This window comes from Condylura cristata, unplaced genomic scaffold (genome assembly GCF_000260355.1).
Source record: "Condylura cristata isolate star-nosed mole 26May11 unplaced genomic scaffold, ConCri1.0 scaffold00015, whole genome shotgun sequence".
Classification (NCBI taxonomy): Eukaryota; Metazoa; Chordata; class Mammalia; order Eulipotyphla; family Talpidae; genus Condylura; species Condylura cristata.
This window is the reverse complement of record NW_004567116.1, coordinates 2,224,439-2,243,192: the sequence shown is the minus strand read 5'-3', so window position 1 is coordinate 2,243,192 and position 18,754 is coordinate 2,224,439. Positions and strand designations below refer to the sequence as shown.

Below are 18,754 nucleotides of genomic sequence, written 5' to 3'. Positions count from 1 at the left end.
TTAACCTGCTGTGCCACCAGGGAAGGCCATGTGTGTGTTTTTAAACAACCTCAAACAACCCCATATATTCAGAAGTCAGGACATTTTTTCTGTACTGGACAGCATAGTAAATATTTTCGATTTTTCCAGTGAAATGGCCTCTTGGAACTACTCAACCCCGCTGTTGTGGAAAGGTAGGCCTAGATAACTTGTAAGGAAATGGGCATGGCTGTGTTCTGGTAAAACCTCTTGTTAATGGACACTGAAATTATTTTTTTGGAGGGGCTCTGAAATTATTTGTGTGATGAATGTCATTCCTATTCAATCACTTAAAAATTAAATATACATATTCTTATTAGTTAATAGGCATCATGGAAACAGATGAAGGGCTGTGTTTGGCCTGCAGGATGCCTGTCAAGGAAAAATTACATAAGGTTGTTTCCACCCCAAGTCTATCATCAGCACTGTCTTAAGGACCACGTTGATACCCTTTTTCCTCTTTTCATCCAATCAAACTCATTGTGCCTCAATTGCATTCCTGGTCCTTCACCATCCTCTAGAGCGCATCATCATGGTGAACCGCGGCATCGCATCCAAATCAGAATCCTGAGAATTATCCTCCACATCACCAGCCCCTTGCTCCACACATCCCATCAGTGGGATCTGCTGAGCCTGTCTTCTAAGCATGGTCCATTTAAGTGCATCAGAACTAGTTGGGGACTTTTTCAGCAGAAGCTGGGTGTGGGCGGATCCAGAATCTTTTATAACAGACCACAGGTAACTGTGATGGCAACTCTGATCGATGCATGTGAGAAGGCCAGGCCTTGAGAAGCGCTGTGCCAGAGTCCCCGTGCAGCGAACTGTACATGCATTAATTAGTCCTCGCAGTGACACGGTACAGCGCAAAGCTAGGTACAGGGCAAAGTTTATGTACAGGGCAAAGTTACCAGATACCAGGTAACCGGGCAGTGGCAGCTGCCAGGCCCGCGTTCTCAGGTGCCAAGGCATCTACACGGTCTCTGGCTGCGCCTAGCGCTTCTGGGCACCCAGCGCGTGGGCCGTGGCCTGCGGGTGTAAGGGCTGCGCCGCCGGGACACGCCCTTCCTCCCCGAGAGCAGCCTGACCAGTTCCACAAATGCCTCCGGAACCTCTTCGCTCGAAGAGGAAAGGTGCGGGGGAACACTAGACTGGAGGACCCAGGCGGGGGACGTTTCACCTGCCGGACTGCCAGGATTCCGCCGCGTCTTTATGGCTCCCGGAAGTGCCGCCTCCCTGTGCTCCTGTCAGCCTCAGGCCGGTGGGCTGCTGTTGAAGCCATGGCGGCGGTAGCCGCTGGGCCTGGCCCGGGGTCTGGACCTGGGGACTCCCCAGAGGGGCCCGAGGCGGAGGCGCCGGAGCGTCGGCGGAAGGCGCACGGGATGCTGAAGCTTTACTACGGCCTCTCCGAGGGGGAGGCGGCCGGGCGCCCCGCAGGGCCGGGCCCCCTGGATCCCACTGATCTCAACGGGGCGCACTTCGACCCGGAAGTGTATCTGGACAAGGTGTGTGATGGGGGGCGTCAGGCACCCCGTATTTTGCACCCCTAGGTCAGGCCTCCCGTACCGGGAGACGGGAAACGTGGGTTCATCCGAGGCGGGACCGCTCTCGGCCGGGTCGGCCCTCCGCCAGCCTGGTGGGCAGCAGGGGGAGGGCGTGGGCAGCCTTGGACAGGCGTTGGGGCTCAGGTCTCAGGGCAGATGTTGTCGTAGGCGAGTCTTGGGGGCGTGTCCCTGGCGCGGACGGGCGTCCGCGGGCGGTGCTGAGTCTGAGCGCTTCAAATACTGACAAAATCCCACACAGGCTGCATCGCAACACTGCCGAGTTAAGCCACGTAGAGACCCCTGTCTGGGGCTCCTGACAGGGGTGGGATTAGGGTTGTCTTGCACCAAAAGCCTGCCGCTAAGGGCAAAGCTAGGGGACCAGGACCCTGACCAGAACACTAACTACCCAATTTCCTCCAGTTGCGTAGAGAGTGCCCCCTGGCCCAGCTGATGGACTGTGAGACGGACATGGTGCGACAGATCCGGGCTCTAGACAGCGACATGCAGACTCTGGTCTATGAGAACTATAACAAGTTCATCTCAGCCACAGGTGACTCCCGCTGGAACACCCCCTCACAACCCCAGGGCCCTCCGCCCCTCCTCGTGTGCTGGAGACACCAGGAGGGATCTTAGAGGGAGGAGACCCAGAATCCAGTCTTGACTTGATATGAATCCACTCTCGCCTCATTGTCCGACCTTTTATGAGCAAAGCATTAGCTAGGTAGTACCTGCTCACAGAGCTGTTTTGAGGATCAAAGGGGAGAAAGGACAAAATGAAATTGTAAAATGAAATAAATTTACCTGGAGCACTTAAGGGAACCCCTGACACAGAGGAAGGCGCAGTAAGGGTTAGCTTGTTTATCCATGGGAGCTTTCGCCTCTGGTCCAGTTCTACTTTGACAACGGAATTGTCTGTCTTTGTTTCCCTCTTTACTTCCTCTCTCCCTTCCCCATCCCCATTCCTTCCTTTTACATTAGGAACAGATACAGAATTTGTGACAGGGGATACAAAGATAAGGTCAAGGTTTCTTGTCTCCTGTTCCTTTTATTCTCTATTGAAGACAGTGCTGGGCGGTCCAGCAATCACCCACATGGCCTCGGTCTTGTGTAGGTCACGGGTGCTGCTGGGATCCTTGTAAGAGTTCTGCACCCACGTGCAGAACTTTGTCCTAACTGCGGATCCCAAGGGTCGATCTGCAGTTCTCTGCCGGTGCCACTGTCGTGGGTAGAACACACAGTCATTGGCCTTAGACCTGACTTGAAGCAGACATCTCTCTGTTTGCTGTAACATACTAGCGTCAGAACAGCAAGAAATCATAATTTCTGTTTGGAGCAATTCCTCACATAATTTTCCAAACTTTACATTTTATTAGTGTGTGTGTGCACACGTGTGTTGATATTGAGCTCTTGCTAAATTTAAGGAATGGTTTGCTATTTTATCTTTTCCCTATGAAAGAAATAGAAAAATATAAATTGAATGTTGGTCGTCAGAAGTTACACATCTATGAAGACTGAAAGACTTATATTCATTCAAGGAGTATTCATTGAATGCTTCTTTTGTCTTTCACTCTCTCTCTCTCTCTCTCTCTTTTTTTTTTGCCAAGAGTGTTCTGTGCATTGGGGACATAGCAAGGAAACAGCTAGATCAAACATCTGCCTTTCTGGGGCTCCCATTCTAGCTGGGGAGACAGACAGCAAATGGAAACAAAAATAAAGGTGTTAGTAAGTGCTATTAGAAGAAACAGTTTTAGATGAGGGACAAGAGAGGCAGAGGGCAAGGGTGATGGTGTGTGTAGTAGGTCTGCCGGGAGCGAGGCATTGGAACAGGACCTGAACGAGAAAGAACCAGCCGTAGGGAGAAGTGGGGAAGAGAACAGTGGGGGCCCTGGTTTGAGGAGAAGCATGTCCACTGCATTCAGTGTAGCAGGGAGGGGCCGGGGTGGGGGCGAGTTACAGGCGGCTGTGAGCACTGCTCTAGACTCTGAGTGGGGTGGAGTGAGCAAAAGAATGGGGTGACTTGACTTCTGTTTGCAGGGGACCCTCCACTTTGTTAAGTACGGATGACAGGGAGCTGAGGGTGGCAGCCACACCCATTGGGAGGATGTTGCTAGAGTCTAGGCAAAGGCTGTTTGTATGGAGCAGGTGCCAACAGTGGGAAAGTGGGGTGCTTCGAGATTCTGGCGAAAGTCAGATTTGCGGCACTTACTGATGGGATTGCGTGAGGCGTGAGAGAAAGCAAAGAATTAGGAAGGAGTGCGGTTCTGGGTCTGACCACTCAGGGTGGACCGCAACATTATTTACTTTGAAAGAGAGCAGGGATGGTGGCACATTGCAGGAGGTCAAATTCGAGTTCATTTTTGGCTTTGTCAAGTTTTATTTTATTATTTTTTAAGATTTATTTATTCATGAGTACAAGCCAGAGGTGTGGGGGTGAGAGGATCCACCAGAGACAGAGTGGGGGGGAGCAGAACAGGCGGATCGACTGAAACACGCTGCTGAGGGGACTGTGGTCTTTATCCCCACTGCTCCCCTGAGAGTCCCCCAGGAGAGGTCTGCTGCACCCTGTGGGTCACTTCTTGGCTGGAGATTGAACTCATGCTGCAGTGGCTGTGGAAAGCTTCATAGTGCTGCGCTTTAACCCATTGTGCCACCAGAGGTGGCCCACGCCTTGTCAAGTGTTACATGTCCCTGAGTTGAAGTACCTGAAGCACAAGGGAGATGGCTGAAACTTGCTTTACATGGGACAAGATGAGCTCGCCCAGGGAGTCACCTACAAAGACAAGAGGTCTGAGGTCAGCTGTGGGAGTGGAGACAGAATGAGCTAGGCTTCTGTTTTACTAACTTTAAAGGGGCCTAGGACATGAAATGAACCTGGCAGGTCACATGGGGCCAGGTCATTAAGGTCCTGTGGACCAGGAGAAGGACTGCGGTCTTTATCAGAACAGCTCAGGAACTTGGAGGATCTGGTCCAGTCCATTTTTCTTTCGTCAGTGTCTCTGCGGAGTAGCCTTCTGACTCGTGCTGGACAGGGGCCGCTCTTTCTAGGAGTGTGAAGTCACAACTCTGAGGCTAAGGAAGTTAGGTTTTGAGTTACTAGAACGATACATAAGGAACTGGCCTGGAAGGATAAGCTGTGAGTCACTTGAAGAGGTGGGCGGAGGGGCTCAGAGGGCTTGTTCCTGAGGAGAGAGCCCTAGGCAGGCCCGAGGAGCGCCTTGTTAGATGGCACGTGGAGGAGCATGGCCCGGAGTGGGACGGGGCAGCCGTACATGGAACATGGCAGCAGTGTGAATATACAGTTGTACAAATCAGGAGTTCGTTTTTTTTAATCATTGGACAAATAATTGATTACCTGTGCACCAGGACACTGTTCTAGGCACCAGGATGCAGCAGCAAATTCTCAACTGTCATAGAGAATGAAATAGATAGTGAAGGGCCCTTCCTGGTGGTGCTGTGGGTTGAAGCGCAGCACTACGAAGCTGGCTGTAGCTGCTTCAGTACGAGTTCGATCCCCGGCCAGGGAGTGACCCACAGGGCGCAGCAGACCTCCCTATGCCCACTGCTCCCCTCAGCAGTGGATTTCAGTAGATCTGCCTGTTCTGCTCCCCACTCTGCCTCTGGTGAATCCTCTCACCCCCTGCACCTCTGGCCTATACCCCCGTTCTGTATGCAAAAATAAATCTTTAAAAGAAAAAAATGGCTGAATCGTAAAATAGTGAGCCCTGTGATGCTTCCACTTGCCTTAGGCCCTTCGCTCCCTCACCAGCTCAACAGTAGCCTTGAGAAAAATAGCAGCATGTTTTTCTCACATTAGCTGGAGCAGGGCAAAACTGGAGTTTCTTTCAAAGCTTTATGCCCAAAGAATTGTCATAATTGCATCCATCTGACGGGTTCTTGAAGGACTACACTCCCTCGATTTGTCTTTACTTGACCTGACCCAGAGGTCACCCAGCGCTAAAAACATTCACCATTGAGTGTCTGTCAGAAACAATTAAAGACAAGTGCCGCATCTGCCTGAAGTGATGTATGATAGTTGGAACAAACGATAAACCAATGAAAGTGCTTAAAAGGAAAAACTGAGGAATGAGACTGCCACGGCGTCTTCCACAGGCTTTGACACCTTCCTCAGAATCCTGAAGGCCGGGCTGCCTAAGGCTGGGTGCGTGCTGAAGAGAGCCCTGAAAGTGCCCACTTCTGGCTTACCGTCAGACCCCGCGCATGCAGGGAGGGAAGGCTAAGGCAGAACCATAAGCTGCCTGGTGAGGTGTGAGTTCACCCTAAAACACACACCAAGAACCCCTAGACAAAGATTACGGGATTTGTTGGTTCCAGGAGTCTAAACATATGCGCAATCATTAACTGACTAGTAAGGTTACCGAGTAAAAATGTTAGTGGCGGGCCCTCCCTGGTGGTGCAGCGGGTTAAAGCACAGCACTGAGAATCTAAAGCCGCTTCCGCATGAGTTCAATTCCCGCCTGCCCCGGAGGAGACCACATGGCGTGGCAGACCTCTCCTGACCTGCCCGCTGCTCCCCTCAGCAGTGTACTTCGTCGATCTGCCTGTTCTGTTCCCCACTCTGTCTCTGGTGAAGCCTCTCGCTGCCCCTGAGCCTCTGGCCCTGTACCCCAGTTCTGTATGCACAAATAAATAAATCTTTAAAAAAAAAAATGTTAGTGGCTGTAACAAAGAATACAGACTTCACAGAATTCATCCAGAAACTAATTGTTTCAGTTTTAGTAACTCAGATGAAACATTAAACAAGAAGAACCATCAACAAGACCTGGGGAGGAAAGAGAATCTGATTTCTATAGTTGCCATGTTTTTCTCTGACAAGAGCCCTCAAATGCATGAAGTAGAATGAATAGAACTAAAAAGAGATAGCAAGTTCAACAGCAGTTGGCAATGTCACTATACCTCTTCCAGAACTGAGCAGAACAACTAGCTGGAGCGTATCAAGAAACCAGCCGAAAGGACACCTGCTCGAGGTAGACCTGACAGACACAGAACCGCCACCCAGCAGGCGTCACGCTGTTCTCAGTGTCGGTGCAGCTTCTCAGTATGACCTCACGTTAGCCCATGAAACAAGCTCAGAGAATTTAAAATAATTGAAATCATATGCAGTATGTTCCCTGACCCTAGTGGAACTAAGTTAGAAGTCAGCAACAGAAATTTGAAAGATTCATATGGAATTGAAAACAAAACAGCATGCTCCTAAATAGTCAGTGGGTTAAAGAGGAAGTCATGGCACAAATAGGAAATGCTTTGCGGTGAGTCACTTGCAAACACAGCATTCAGGCCTGGGAGATGTCCACAGGTGTCGTAACAGCAAGCATCAGAGTCGCGCAGGGGCGGAAGCAGCAGCCGGTGGGTGGGAAGCCAGTCTCGTGCCCATGCGATAGAGGGCTGTTCAGCCATCGAAAGGGATGACGCACCGGAGCGCAGGTGGGTCTTGAGAACCTGCTAAGAAGGTAGACACAAAAGGCACAGCCTGTGTAAGTCTCCTGATGGTAGATGTGCGCAGCAGGTAAACTGAGAGCCAGGAAACGGGGGAAGTTGCCAAGGATGGAGGCTTGGGAGACAGAGGGTCGCTAAAGATGCAGGCTTTCTGCATCTATAGAGAGCTGGTGAAGTGTGGAGTTAGATGCAGTTACCCTCTGTGAATGCACTCAGGATATTAAAACCACCGTACTTGACAGTGTGACACTTCTGCTCCGATTAAAAAAAAAAAGGCAAATATAAACAAGCCAGATTTGGCTGCAGCCTCTAGTTGGCCAGCCTCTGGCTCACACATTTTGACTTTGTAATAATGCATTTATTTGCATCAGCGTTGGAGAGCGAGTACAGGGAAAAGCTTCTCTCCTCCCCCGGCCCACTTTGGCAAAGACAAAGCCTTCTTTGCCAGCAGATGTTGGAGATGACCAGACACAGAAGTGTGGCGGTCATGAGGGGCCGGCGCCAGGGATTACACAAATAAGCTGCTTTACCAGTCAGCCCCCAGGTCAATAACCAGCATGAACAGCCCGGCCCTATGGCCTCCTACCAGTTACCGCCCACTCCCTGCCAGCTATGCCATGCTGGCATCCAGAGGGGCGTTCTCCCTAGTCGCAACCTGCTTTTCCTAACCAGCTTGAGTCTTACTCAACGTGCAGATGGCTTTGCTTTCTTAACATGGGGCAACTCTTATTTCCATTGGCCGGCTCTTGGCTGTGCTCTCAACAGTAACTCGCCTATGGTTTTCTTTTAGTGACAATTAAGTGCTTGGATTTTATTCTTTGGAAATGAGATCAAATCCCTTCTTCCTTCTGTGTGTCAAGGGCCCGCTGCAACAGGACAGGAATCCGCTCCTCTGCTGGGAGCGTCTGATGGCCTACATGGCGGTCCTGCCGCGGAGTGCATGGTTTGTAGGCAGAAGTGGGGACTCCCGGGGTGAAGCGCCGCTGAACTTGCTCGCTCCGCACGGCTGTTGGCCCCCGGTCCTAGCACCTGGCTTGTCTCTCTCGCCCTCCCATCCAGTTTTAACGCGGCACAGCCCTGCCCCTGAACAGGCACTACAGCCACCTACTCCCCCCAAGACAAAAGCAGCTCTCATCGGTGGCTCCAAAGCATAGATGCTTCCTATTTTATGACTATTTTTCAGTAATTTCCTTTCTGTGGAATCAATTCTAAGCAGCAGTATGGTTTTATTAGACTGTCTTGCTAACATGAAACATCTGTGTGCTTGCTTATGGCCGAGCCCTTCAGGAAAGGAGCTTTCAGGAGAAAACCCCTAATGGCTCTGCAGCTGCGAGCGCTGTGGCGCCTTCTCATGTTCTCTGAGTGCGACTTTTGTGTGTGTTACTCTTTATTCCCGTGCCTGTCATCAACGCTCCTCTTTTCACTTTACCCTTCCTGCCCTCCCCCCAAGTTGGGCTGCTGCCCTGCTCTTGCTCCGCGAACACTCCCAGCGTCCAGGAGCTACACACAGAGCAGGCGTGAGGGCGCGAAGGCTCACAGGTGGCTGCAGTTAGGTTGTACCAGATCCCTTTCCCAAAGGTCAGTTGCGTGACCATCAGCAAATAAGCCAACACCTCTTCCCACATGCCCCAGCCAGTCAGTAACGTCACTGACTTTGACGACCTGGGGAGTGAAAAGTGGTGTCATTGTGTAGGTTTAGTTACTCTGGGGAGTGAGCTTGAGCATATTTTTGTTAAGATTCAGGTTTTAAGATTTGTAAGAGGTGAGCATAGGTAGAACTGAAATGAGCGGATGTTCCCAAGAGGGTGACAGCCATCCAGAACTGAGCGGTGAGGCAGAGGCCAGTAGGAACTGCAGCCCCGGGGGCCCTTCTTGGAGGCACAGTGGGTTAAAGCGCAGCACTGTCCAGCCCCCGCCCGGGTGGTGGAGACAGGTGATTCTCCTGACCCGCCTGCTGCGCCCCTCAGCAGTGGACTTCCATCGATCTGCCTTTTCTGCTCCCCGCTCTGTCTCTGGTGAATCCTGTCACTGCCCGTGCACTCTGGCCTGTAGCTCAGTTCTGTGTGCATGAATAAATAAATCTTTTTTTTTTTTAAAGATTTATTTATTTGTGCATACAGAGCTGGGGTACAGGCCAGAGGCTCAGGGGCGGTGAGAGGCTTCACCAGAGACAGAGTGGGGAACAGAACAGGCAGATCGACGAAGCACACTGCTGAGGGGAGCAGCGGGCGGGTCAGGAGAGGTCTGCCATGCCATGTGGTCACCTCCGGGGCAGGCGGGGATCGAACTCATGCAGAAGCGGCTTTAGATTCTCAGTGCTGTGCTTTAACACGCTGCGCCACCAGGGAGGGCCCAGAATAAATCAATCTTTTTAAAAAAAAAAAAAAAAATGGAACTGCAGCCGGAGGGCTGGAGTTTGAGGCATGACCCCCAGAGAAGCTGGGGTTTGAAGGGTGCAAGAGTAGAAACTATAGAAGCAGTTAGGTGGCCACCAGGCCCCGAGATGCTTAGGGCATGGAAGGACAGCCTCCTTGGCAGGCTCTGTGAGGCCAGCAGGGCAAGGACTTCCCGCGGAAGACCCAGTGTTCCTGAAGGTGGAGTGAAAGGGCTTGGGCCTTGTGGAGTGCTTTGTGCTCGCCTCTGGATCAGGGCACAGAGACTCGTCTCCACATCCCCTTTTCCTGGGGCCCAATGGGGTGCTCAGAAACCCCTCTGCACTAACATCACAGCAGGGGCTCCTTAGGTGACCAGGCGCCGCTGCAGTCTTTCGGCAGATATCAGCTGCCTTCAGCTTGCAGGAGCGGGCATCTGGGCGTTTGGGGAGGCCCCAGGGTGCTCGTGAGACCCGCTGGAGCGAACTAAGCCACCCAGTCATCCTTTCCCTTTCTGCGCACTTGCCCTCCTAGATACCATCCGGAAGATGAAGAATGATTTCCGGAAGATGGAGGACGAGATGGACCGGCTGGCTACCAACATGGCGGTGATCACCGACTTCAGTGCGCGCATCAGTGCCACACTGCAGGACCGGCACGAGCGCATCACCAAGCTGGCAGGTGGGCCTCCCCCGCCCGGGTGCTGAGGCCCGCCCTGCCCTCGTGGCTTTGGGGCTGACAGGGCCTCTCTCTGCCTCCCAGGGGTCCACGCGCTGCTGCGGAAGCTGCAGTTCCTCTTCGAGCTACCCTCGCGCCTCACCAAGTGCGTGGAGTTGGGTGCCTACGGGCAGGCAGTGCGCTACCAGGGTCGCGCGCGGGCCGTCCTGCAGCAGTACCAGCACCTGCCCTCATTCCGTGCCATCCAGGATGACTGCCAGGTCATCACGGCCCGCCTGGCCCAGCAGCTCCGGCAGCGCTTCAGGTGTGGCCCCAGCCCTTGCCCCACCTGGCCGCTCCACCGCCTTCCAGTCGGCCCCCTCCCCGGGATTTCTGCCTGCCTGCCTGCCCGCGCTCACCGCATCTCCTCCGCAGGGAGGGCGGCTCGGGCGCCCCAGAGCAGGCCGAGTGTGTGGAGCTTCTGCTTGCCCTGGGCGAGCCTGCGGAGGAGCTGTGCGAGGAATTCCTGGCGCATGCCCGCGGGCGCTTGGAGGAGGAGCTGGGCAGCCTGGAGGCGGAGCTGGGGCCCTCCCCGCCGGCCCCCGACGTGTTAGAGTTCACTGACCGAGGAGGCAGCGGCTTCGTGGGTGGGCTCTGCCAAGTGGCCGCGTCCTACCAGGAGCTGTTTGGTGCTCAGGGGCCAGCCGGCGCTGGAAAGCTGGCGGCCTTTGCCCGGGAGCTGGGCGGCCGCTACTTTGTGCTGGTGGAGCGGCGCCTGGCGCAGGAGCAGGGTGGCGGTGATAATTCGCTGCTGGTGCGGGCGCTGGACCGCTTCCACCGGCGCCTGCGGGCACCCGGGCCCCTGCTGGCCGCGGCCGGGCTTGCCGAAGCTGCCACGGAAATAGTGGAGCGAGTGGCCCGGGAGCGCCTGGGCCACCACCTGCAGGGACTGCGCGCAGCCTTCCTGAGCTGCCTGACCGATGTGCGCCAGGCCCTGGCTGCTCCCCGCCTGGCCGGGAAGGAAGGCCCCGGCCTGGCAGAGTTGCTGGCCAATGTGGCCAGCTCCATCCTGAGCCACATCAAGGCCTCGCTGGCTGCTGTGCACCTCTTCACCGCCAAGGAGGTGTCTTTCTCCAACAAGCCCTACTTCCGGGTATGGCCGCCCCTGGAGCTGGGTTTTGACTCTTTCTGGGCCTCTCTTACTCTTCCTGGGGCTGGCAGCTAGCAGTCACACAGTCCCTGCCCTGGGCACCCAGGATGTTGTTGCAGGCTGCCTTGAGGCAGGATGGGGCGGGGGGGAAGGGCCTGAGCCTCAGGAAACAGGGCCCCTAGTGCTGGCTCAATCCCTCACCCCAAGCAGGAGCTGCTGGGGGCCCGGCATGCAGGGTGAAGCAGTGCCTGGAAGAGGACCCCAGCCACCGGTCCCTGAGGTGAACCTGGGCGCTTCCTCTCTGCAGGGCGAGTTCTGCAGCCAGGGTGTCCGTGAGGGCCTCATCGTGGGCTTCATCCGCTCCATGTGCCAGACAGCCCAGAGCTTCTGTGACAGCCCAGGGGAGAAAGGGGGTGCCACCCCACCCGCCCTGCTCCTGCTGCTCTCCCGCCTCTGCCTGGACTACGAGACGGCCACCATTTCGTACATCCTCACCCTCACTGATGAACAGTTTCTGGTGCAGGTGACCCCGAGCTCATAGCAGGGCTGGGGACATGGGAGGCTGGGTGGTGCCTGCTGCCTCTGCCCACTCCTGCTGCAATGGCCTCTGAGCTGCCCTGCTAACCCCTGCTGCTCTGTGTTCTGTCCCTGACTCAGGACCAGTCTCCAGTGACGCCTGTGAGCACACTGTGTGCAGAGGCCAGGGAGACAGCACGGCGACTACTGACCCACTACGTGAAGGTGCAGGGCCTGGTCATATCGCAGATGCTGCGCAAGAGTGTGGAAACGAGGGACTGGCTCAGCACCCTGGAGCCCCGGAACGTGCGTGCTGTCATGAAGCGGGTGGTGGAGGACACGACAGCCATCGATGTGCAGGTGCTGCCCCTGGCAGGCCAGCGGGGCCCTGGTGTGGGGATGCTGGGGGGTGGCCCTCTGAGGAGGCAGGCCTGGCCAAGGCCTGCCTCCATGGCCGCGGCCTCAGACCCGGGTGGTGGCCTCCTTGCTTCTTTTCACCTGGAGGAAGCTTTCCCAGGAGTCCAGGGCTGAGATTGGGCCTGGGCACCTTTGCCCTGGTTCTGTGAGTAGTGACTAGGCACAAAGCAGAGACCAGGAATGAAGACGCACGTGGTTCTCGTAACACGTGCTGTTTGTGACAAATGTGGGCGAGACTGGTGCCTCCTGGGGGCACCTCGGAAGCTGGTGGGCGAGTTCCTCCTCGCAGTGCCGCCCCTTGCCGCCAGGTGGGGCTCCTGTACGAAGAGGGCGTGCGCAAGGCCCAGAGCAGCGACTCCAGCAAGAGGACCTTCTCGGTGCACAGCAGCTCCCGGCAGCAGGGCCGCTACGCGCCCAGCTACACACCCAGGTCTGGCTGGCGAGGGTAGGGGGCCCCCAGAGGAGCGGACGAAGGAGGACAGGCTCTGATTGCTGTCTCCTCCCATCCAGCGCCCCCATGGACACCAACCTCTTGAGCAACATCCAGAAGCTGTTCTCTGAACGTATTGACGTGTTCAGCCCGGTGGAATTCAACAAGGTCCGAAGTTCCTAGTGACATCACCTTCCAGGGACTCGGAGGGCTTGGCCCTGGGACTGTCCCCTCAGTCGCCACCTCGGGTGGTTTCTAGGCATTTCCAGTGGTAGCCCAGAGGCTCACTGTCTCCACCCCTTGGCCCTGTGCCTGTGCTCCGCGGCCCAGCCTGGCTCTAGGTGCTGGCTTAGCAAACCTTAGGCTCCTGTCCTTGTCCCCAGTTGTCCCCGGTCCTCCTGGGGGTTCTTACACCATGGTCTCTGCCCCACCCCAGCCCATGATCAGGGGCCTGAGGCTACCCTCCGAATAGTCAGCCCCCTTGCATCGGTGCCAACCTCCGCCTGCCTCTGGGGCTGGGCCCTCTGCCCCTCCCCTCGAGCTGCTGTCTAACATTGCATCCATTCCTCCCTTTACCTGCCTCCCGGACCTTCCTCCTCCGTCCGCGCCACTGGCAGCTTGCCTCCCACCCCTGCCCAGAACATGGGTGCCCCCCTGGGGAAGCCGTAGGTCCCTGGCAGAGCAGCAGCTCCGTGTCCCTGTCCGCAGGTGTCTGTCCTCACTGGCATCATCAAGATCAGCCTGAAGACGCTGCTGGAGTGCGTGCGGCTGCGCACCTTCGGGCGCTTTGGGCTGCAGCAGGTGCAGGTGGACTGCCACTTCCTGCAGCTCTACCTGTGGCGCTTCGTGGCGGACGAGGAGCTCGTGCACCTGCTGCTGGACGAAGTGGTGGCCTCGGCTGCTCTTCGCTGCCCGGACCCAGTGCCCATGGAACCTAGTGTGGTCGAGGTCATCTGCGAGCGCGGCTAGGCCCGGCCGCTGCCTGGCGCGGGCGCTTCTCACCCTCCCAGCCCCTGCTCCGCGGCGCCCGGCCCTTTCTCAGCCCAATAAAGATGTTGCCTCCGCCGCCCAGCCTGCGGGGCGTGGCTTTCCGGGGGTGGGGCTTAGGGGCCCGGGCCTCAGAGGCCTCGCTTCGGGTCCGCCCCCGGAGCTGATTGGCTGGTCTGCTGGGGCCAGGATGGGCCGGGGGCGGGCCTCTAAGGACCTCTAGAAGACCGAGGCCGCGGCCCGAGCGCAGTCCCGAGACAGGTGCAAGCTCCGGGGGCCGCATCCTTGGAGACGCCGAGCTCATCTCCTGGGGGATGGGGCGGGCCATGTCTTGACTGCTATTGTGGGCCCCTCTCCCCGGCGGAGCAGAGACCATGGCCCCTCCTCAGGGCCCTCGAGCCCCGCTGGAATTCGGGGGACCCCTGGGTAATGGGGCAGAAGAGGGGTGACCTGAGGCCAGGGGCGCAGCGAGGGAGGACTGGCGGGGTGAATTGGAGTGGGGATGAGGCTTGGTCTGGGGACGGAAGGCTTTGAGGGGTATCAGGGACCTGGGGCTGGAGGGGAGCTGAGAAAGGACCAGCTCCTTGGTCTGCAGAGCTGGGGGTTGTGGAGTACACTGGGAGGAGCAGGGGCTTCAGGAGAAGGGCCTGGGGCGGGGACCAGGGAGTCCGGGCAGAGGGCTGAAAACGGGATCTGGGAGGTGACGGGATGCTGAGGGTCCCTGGAGATGACGGCACCTGTGGCCGGTCGGAGCTGGGGAGAGTCGGTGGGCAGACGCCGGACGCCATCGCCTCCCTTCCGCAGGCGCCGCGGCGCTGATGCTGCTGCTGCCTGCCACCATGTTCCACCTGCTCCTGGCGGCCCGCTCGGGCCCGGCGCGCCTCCTGGGCCCACCCGCCTACCTGCCGGGGCCGGAGACGCTGTGGAGCCCGCGGGTGCAGCTGCTCTGGCTCACCTGGCTCGGCCTGCAGGCTGCGCTCTACCTGCTGCCCGCGCGCAAGGTGTGGGCTGCGCTCGCTGGCGTAAGGCGCGGAGGCGGGTGGCCGGCAGGAAGCTCGGTAAAGTACCAAGGCTCCCTCAACCCTGACCTGAGCCCCTTTGTGCCCGCAGGTGGCTGAGGGGCTGGAACTGAAGGACAAGAGTCACCTGCGCTACCCCATTAATGGTGTCCGGGGAACCGTGGAGCTGGAGTTGAGCGCGTGGGGGTGGAGCTCCAGGGGGCCACCGAGATTAGCGCCCTTAGTGCCTCCTTTCCGCCCTGGACAGACATGAGGGGAGCTCAATGTCGCCTTCCACACCCCGTGTCCCCCCACCCCTACCTCCTCCACCTGCTGCCACTCTAGGCAGCAGAGCAGGGATGAAAGCCGAGGGATGCCTCAGAGCTTGGGTGCGCGTGTGCATGTGTCCGTTCCCGCTGGGGGCTGGTGGCCCCGGACTCATTGTGTGCGTTCCTGTGCAGGCTTCCAGGCGCTGGTGCTGACTGCGCTGCTGGTGGGTCTTGGGGTGTCAGCCGGGCTGCCCCTTGCTGCTCTCCCAGAAATGCTCCTGCCTTTGGCTTTCGCAGCCACCCTGGGCACGTTCCTCTTCAGCCTCCTTCTCTATCTGAAGGCTCTGGTAGCCCCTGCCTCGGCCCTGGCTCCGGGGGGGAACTCAGGTGAGGGGGGCCCAGTAGGAGGGTGTGGGTGGAAGCAGATGAAGCTCTAGCTGCAACTTCACCCTCCATTATTCTCCAGGAAATCCCATTTATGACTTCTTCCTGGGACGGGAGCTCAACCCGCGCATCGGTTCCTTTGACTTCAAATATTTCTGCGAGCTGCGTCCTGGCCTCATCGGCTGGGTATGCTGGGCGTGGCCGAGGGCAAGATGGGTGGCAGTGCTGGGCAGGGCAGGGACAAAATCGTGTGCATGGGAATCCTGAATCATTCTTACAACCCACAAATATTTGTTGAGGCTGCTGTGCTCCTAAGTACTGGGAGAGGAAAGCAGAGTTAGAAGAAAGAAAAAAAAAAATCTCTGTCATCAGGGAACCTATACCCTAGAAGGACAGACAAAAGCTAAGTCAAATCTCTATAGCTAAGCGCTGTGGAGAAAGGCGGGGCGGGGTGGGTGCGAGCAGGTGCCGTTTTAAATGATGCTGTCAAGTGCAACGTCTATTTCAGGGAGAGCAGCGGGCCATCCGTGCTGCTGGCCAGTCAGTCGCAAGAGCCAGAGCCCACGCTTGGCCACGGGGGTTAGCAGCCCATCTGTCACTCTTGGCCTTGACAACTCTCCAACTGTGTTTTTGGTGCTGGCCCACGGACAGGGTTTCCCGAGGGCTCGTTGGGCAAGGTGCATCACGTCACCCTGCAAGCCACCTGACCCAAAGACTGGCCCTTCCTCTGAGCTGGACCCTAGCCTCCAGTCTGTGCTCTCGCGCCTCAGGCCTTCATCACGAACTCCAGCCCATTTGGGGGGCTCAGGCACTGCATTATGTCACCGTGTGTTTGGAATGAAGTGTGCCTCTGACACTAGTGTGAAGGAGAGGTGACTGCGGCGAGGGCCCTGAGCTGGGGACGTGAGAGCTGGGGTGCGCGACAAGGCCGGCCTTCCCCGCCCCCCCCCCGTCAGCCTCACTGAGCACTTGCCGCGTACCAGATGCTCCGCGGGGACCCCCACTGGTGTCCATTTTCCACATAGCGGGGGGGGTCTGTCACTTGTCCAGAGAGCGAAGCTGAAATTCCAAAACCAGGTGTGTTCTAACTCGTAAGCCTGCCGCCTCCACTTACCCCCATGCTGCTCCCCTAAATGGCAGTGAGCCAGCAGGCTGGGAGCACCTCCAAAGGAGGACTAATGCAGTACCTGAGCCCCCCAAACGGGGGCTGGAGTTAGTGATGAAGCACTGAGATGCGAGGGCAGAGGCTGGTCACTGCCCCACCAGTGCTGCCACCAGGGTGCTGATCGGCTGGGGACAGACCGCAGTTTCCCTCCACGCCATCCCCCCAGGTCCTCATCAACCTGGCCTTGCTGATGCAGGAAGCAGAGCTTCGGGGCAGCCCCTCACTGGCAATGTGGCTGGTCAACGGCTTCCAGCTACTCTACGTGGGTGATGCCCTCTGGCATGAGGTGAGGCTGGCCTGGGCAGGGGGGCAGGAAGGGTGTCTGAGGACCTGGCAGGGACTAAGCCAGTGGGCCCGGCCTCTGTCCTGACAGGAGTGCGTCCTCACCACCATGGACATCACCCACGACGGGTTTGGCTTCATGCTGGCCTTTGGGGACCTAGCCTGGGTCCCCTTCACTTATAGCTTGCAGGCCCAGTTCTTGCTGTACCACCCACAGCCCCTGGACTTGCCAATGGCTTTGGTCATCTGCCTCATCAATGGTCAGTCTCAGAGGGGCCTTACGCGCCCTCCCCCTCTCCTAAGCCACGCCCTCTACGCGCAGCTAGCCTTGGGCACTTGAAAGCTGGGGCTGGGCGGGCTTTTCTCCAGGCGCTTTCTGGATTGAGGGTGGAGGGGTCCGGTCCGGCAGGAGGCTGAGCCTCGAGTCTCACCGCCTGCTCATGCTTCTCCCCAGCTCTTGGTTACTACATCTTCCGTGGAGCCAATTCCCAGAAAAACACCTTCCGAAAGAATCCCGCTGACCCCAGAGTGGCTGGTGAGCCCCGCTTCTAGGGTGCATGAGTGGGAGGGAGGGGCAGCCGTGCGTCCCGGGGCCCCCACCCCACTGTGTGTTTCTGCAGACCTTGACACCATCCCGACAGCCACGGGGCGGCGGCTGCTGGTGTCAGGGTGGTGGGGTATGGTGCGCCACCCCAACTACCTTGGAGACCTCATCATGGCTCTGGCCTGGTCCTTACCCTGTGGTGAGTGACAGCGGGGTGGGGGCAGAGGACATCCACTCTGCGGGCGGAGGACAGGGGTGTGCACGGGGAGGGATCCGTCAGGGAGCTGAGGGCTCCGCACCGGGGACCCTAGCGCCCACCCAGCACTGCCAGACCCCGCTGCAGACCCTGGCCGTCACCTCCCCACAGGCACGTCCCACCTGCTGCCCTACTTCTACCTCCTCTACTTCACCGCACTGCTGGTGCACCGGGAGGCCAGGGACGAGCGGCAGTGCCTGCACAAGTACGGCCTGGCCTGGCGAGAGTACTGCCGGCGGGTGCCTTACCGGATCGTGCCCTACGTCTACTGAAGCAGCAGCGGGGCACACGCTGCCCACCTGCTGGCACCGGGAGCTGGCCCCACCTGGGACTCGCGGGCACCTGCCCTGCCCTATGCCCCAGCGGGCAGGAACCAACTGCCTTGGAGGGTTGGAGCCAGGAGAAAAATGAAGCCAGTGCTCAAAGTGGGTGCAGGGGTTGCCCACCCTCCTTGGATAAACCTCTGGAACACCCAGTGTGGCTTCTTCCCCTTCCTGGGGCCCCAGTGACTAAAAACGGGCTGGGCCAGCCCTGACTAGGGAGAAGCTGGGAGGTGGGCCCCAGGGCAGGGCAGCGTCGGCGGGGACACAACAGCTGACACTCAGACGGGCAAGACCAACAGAGGCCACCAGTCCGTTTTATTCGTGACCAGGGCCGGCTCAGCCTGGGAGCTCCTCAATGAGAGTCCTCGGCGCTGGTGGCACAGGGCCTCCCCAGAGGCGCTCCAGCTCCCCCGTGAGGGCTGCCACCTCCTCGGCTGCCGCAGCCTGGGCTCGGTGGGCCCCCGCGCAGGCGAGGGCCAGGGGGGTGAGGGCGGCCTCATTTTCGTTGGTCCAAGCCATCAGGAACTGGCACTTCTTCCGGGCCCGGTAGAGGCGGTCTCGCTCCTCCGGGCTCGCGGCCTGTTTCCGTGCGCGGCCCAGGGTCTGCGCCAGGTGTCCCAGTGCTGCCAGCGTGAAGTTCTTCTGGTGTTCCGGGCCCTGGCCCAGCAGGATGCGGGCGGCCTCGCGCATGGCACCCCGGGTGCCCAGGGGCCCCGGCGGGTGCTCGCCCGCCTCCAGCACGTGCGCGGCGGCCTGCAGGGCTTCCTCGGCAGAGGCGAAGACTTGCTGGGCGCCCAGGGCTCCAGAAACGCCCAGCAGCGTGGTGCAGAAGTCGGGGAGCAGCGCGTCGTCGTCGCCGCCGTGGTAGAGTGCGAGCGCGTGCGCGTAAGCGAACAGCACGTTGGGCAGCTGGAAGCGCACGAGCGGCGAGGGACGGCCGCGACTCAGGCTGGCCAGCGTGGGGATGCGGGCGGGCACCGCGGGCGCACAG

General features: G+C 58.2%; 3 protein-coding genes across 3 annotated transcripts in view; 2 read left to right on the top strand and 1 right to left on the bottom strand.

The window, feature by feature from the left end:
* The first annotated feature begins 1,176 nt into the window (after positions 1–1,176).
* VPS51 (vacuolar protein sorting 51 homolog (S. cerevisiae)) lies at positions 1,177–13,621 on the top strand. Its single transcript, XM_004682641.2, has 10 exons — positions 1,177–1,520; positions 1,980–2,109; positions 9,920–10,066; positions 10,148–10,367; positions 10,478–11,195; positions 11,500–11,715; positions 11,850–12,068; positions 12,434–12,555; positions 12,636–12,723; positions 13,264–13,621. Exons 1-10 carry the CDS (start codon positions 1,296–1,298, stop codon positions 13,522–13,524), a joined length of 2,346 nt encoding a protein of 781 aa, XP_004682698.1. The 5' UTR covers positions 1,177–1,295; the 3' UTR covers positions 13,525–13,621.
* Positions 13,622–13,775: 154 nt separating this feature from the next.
* TM7SF2 (transmembrane 7 superfamily member 2) lies at positions 13,776–17,915 on the top strand. The gene is made up of 10 exons (XM_004682639.2): positions 13,776–13,968; positions 14,347–14,543; positions 14,653–14,707; positions 15,002–15,196; positions 15,276–15,379; positions 16,525–16,644; positions 16,732–16,900; positions 17,095–17,175; positions 17,261–17,383; positions 17,552–17,915. The coding sequence occupies exons 1-10, from the start codon at positions 13,917–13,919 to the stop codon at positions 17,710–17,712; spliced, it is 1,257 nt and encodes a 418-aa protein (XP_004682696.1). The 5' UTR covers positions 13,776–13,916; the 3' UTR covers positions 17,713–17,915.
* A 137-nt stretch (positions 17,916–18,052) lies between these two features.
* The window catches only part of ZNHIT2 (zinc finger, HIT-type containing 2), a 1,352-nt gene continuing 650 nt past the window's right edge, over positions 18,053–18,754 (bottom strand). The window contains exon 2 of the mRNA XM_004683354.2: positions 18,053–18,753. Within this exon, the coding sequence (XP_004683411.1) occupies positions 18,100–18,753 (654 nt within the window). The 3' untranslated portion in view covers positions 18,053–18,099. The remainder of the gene's footprint in view (position 18,754) is intronic.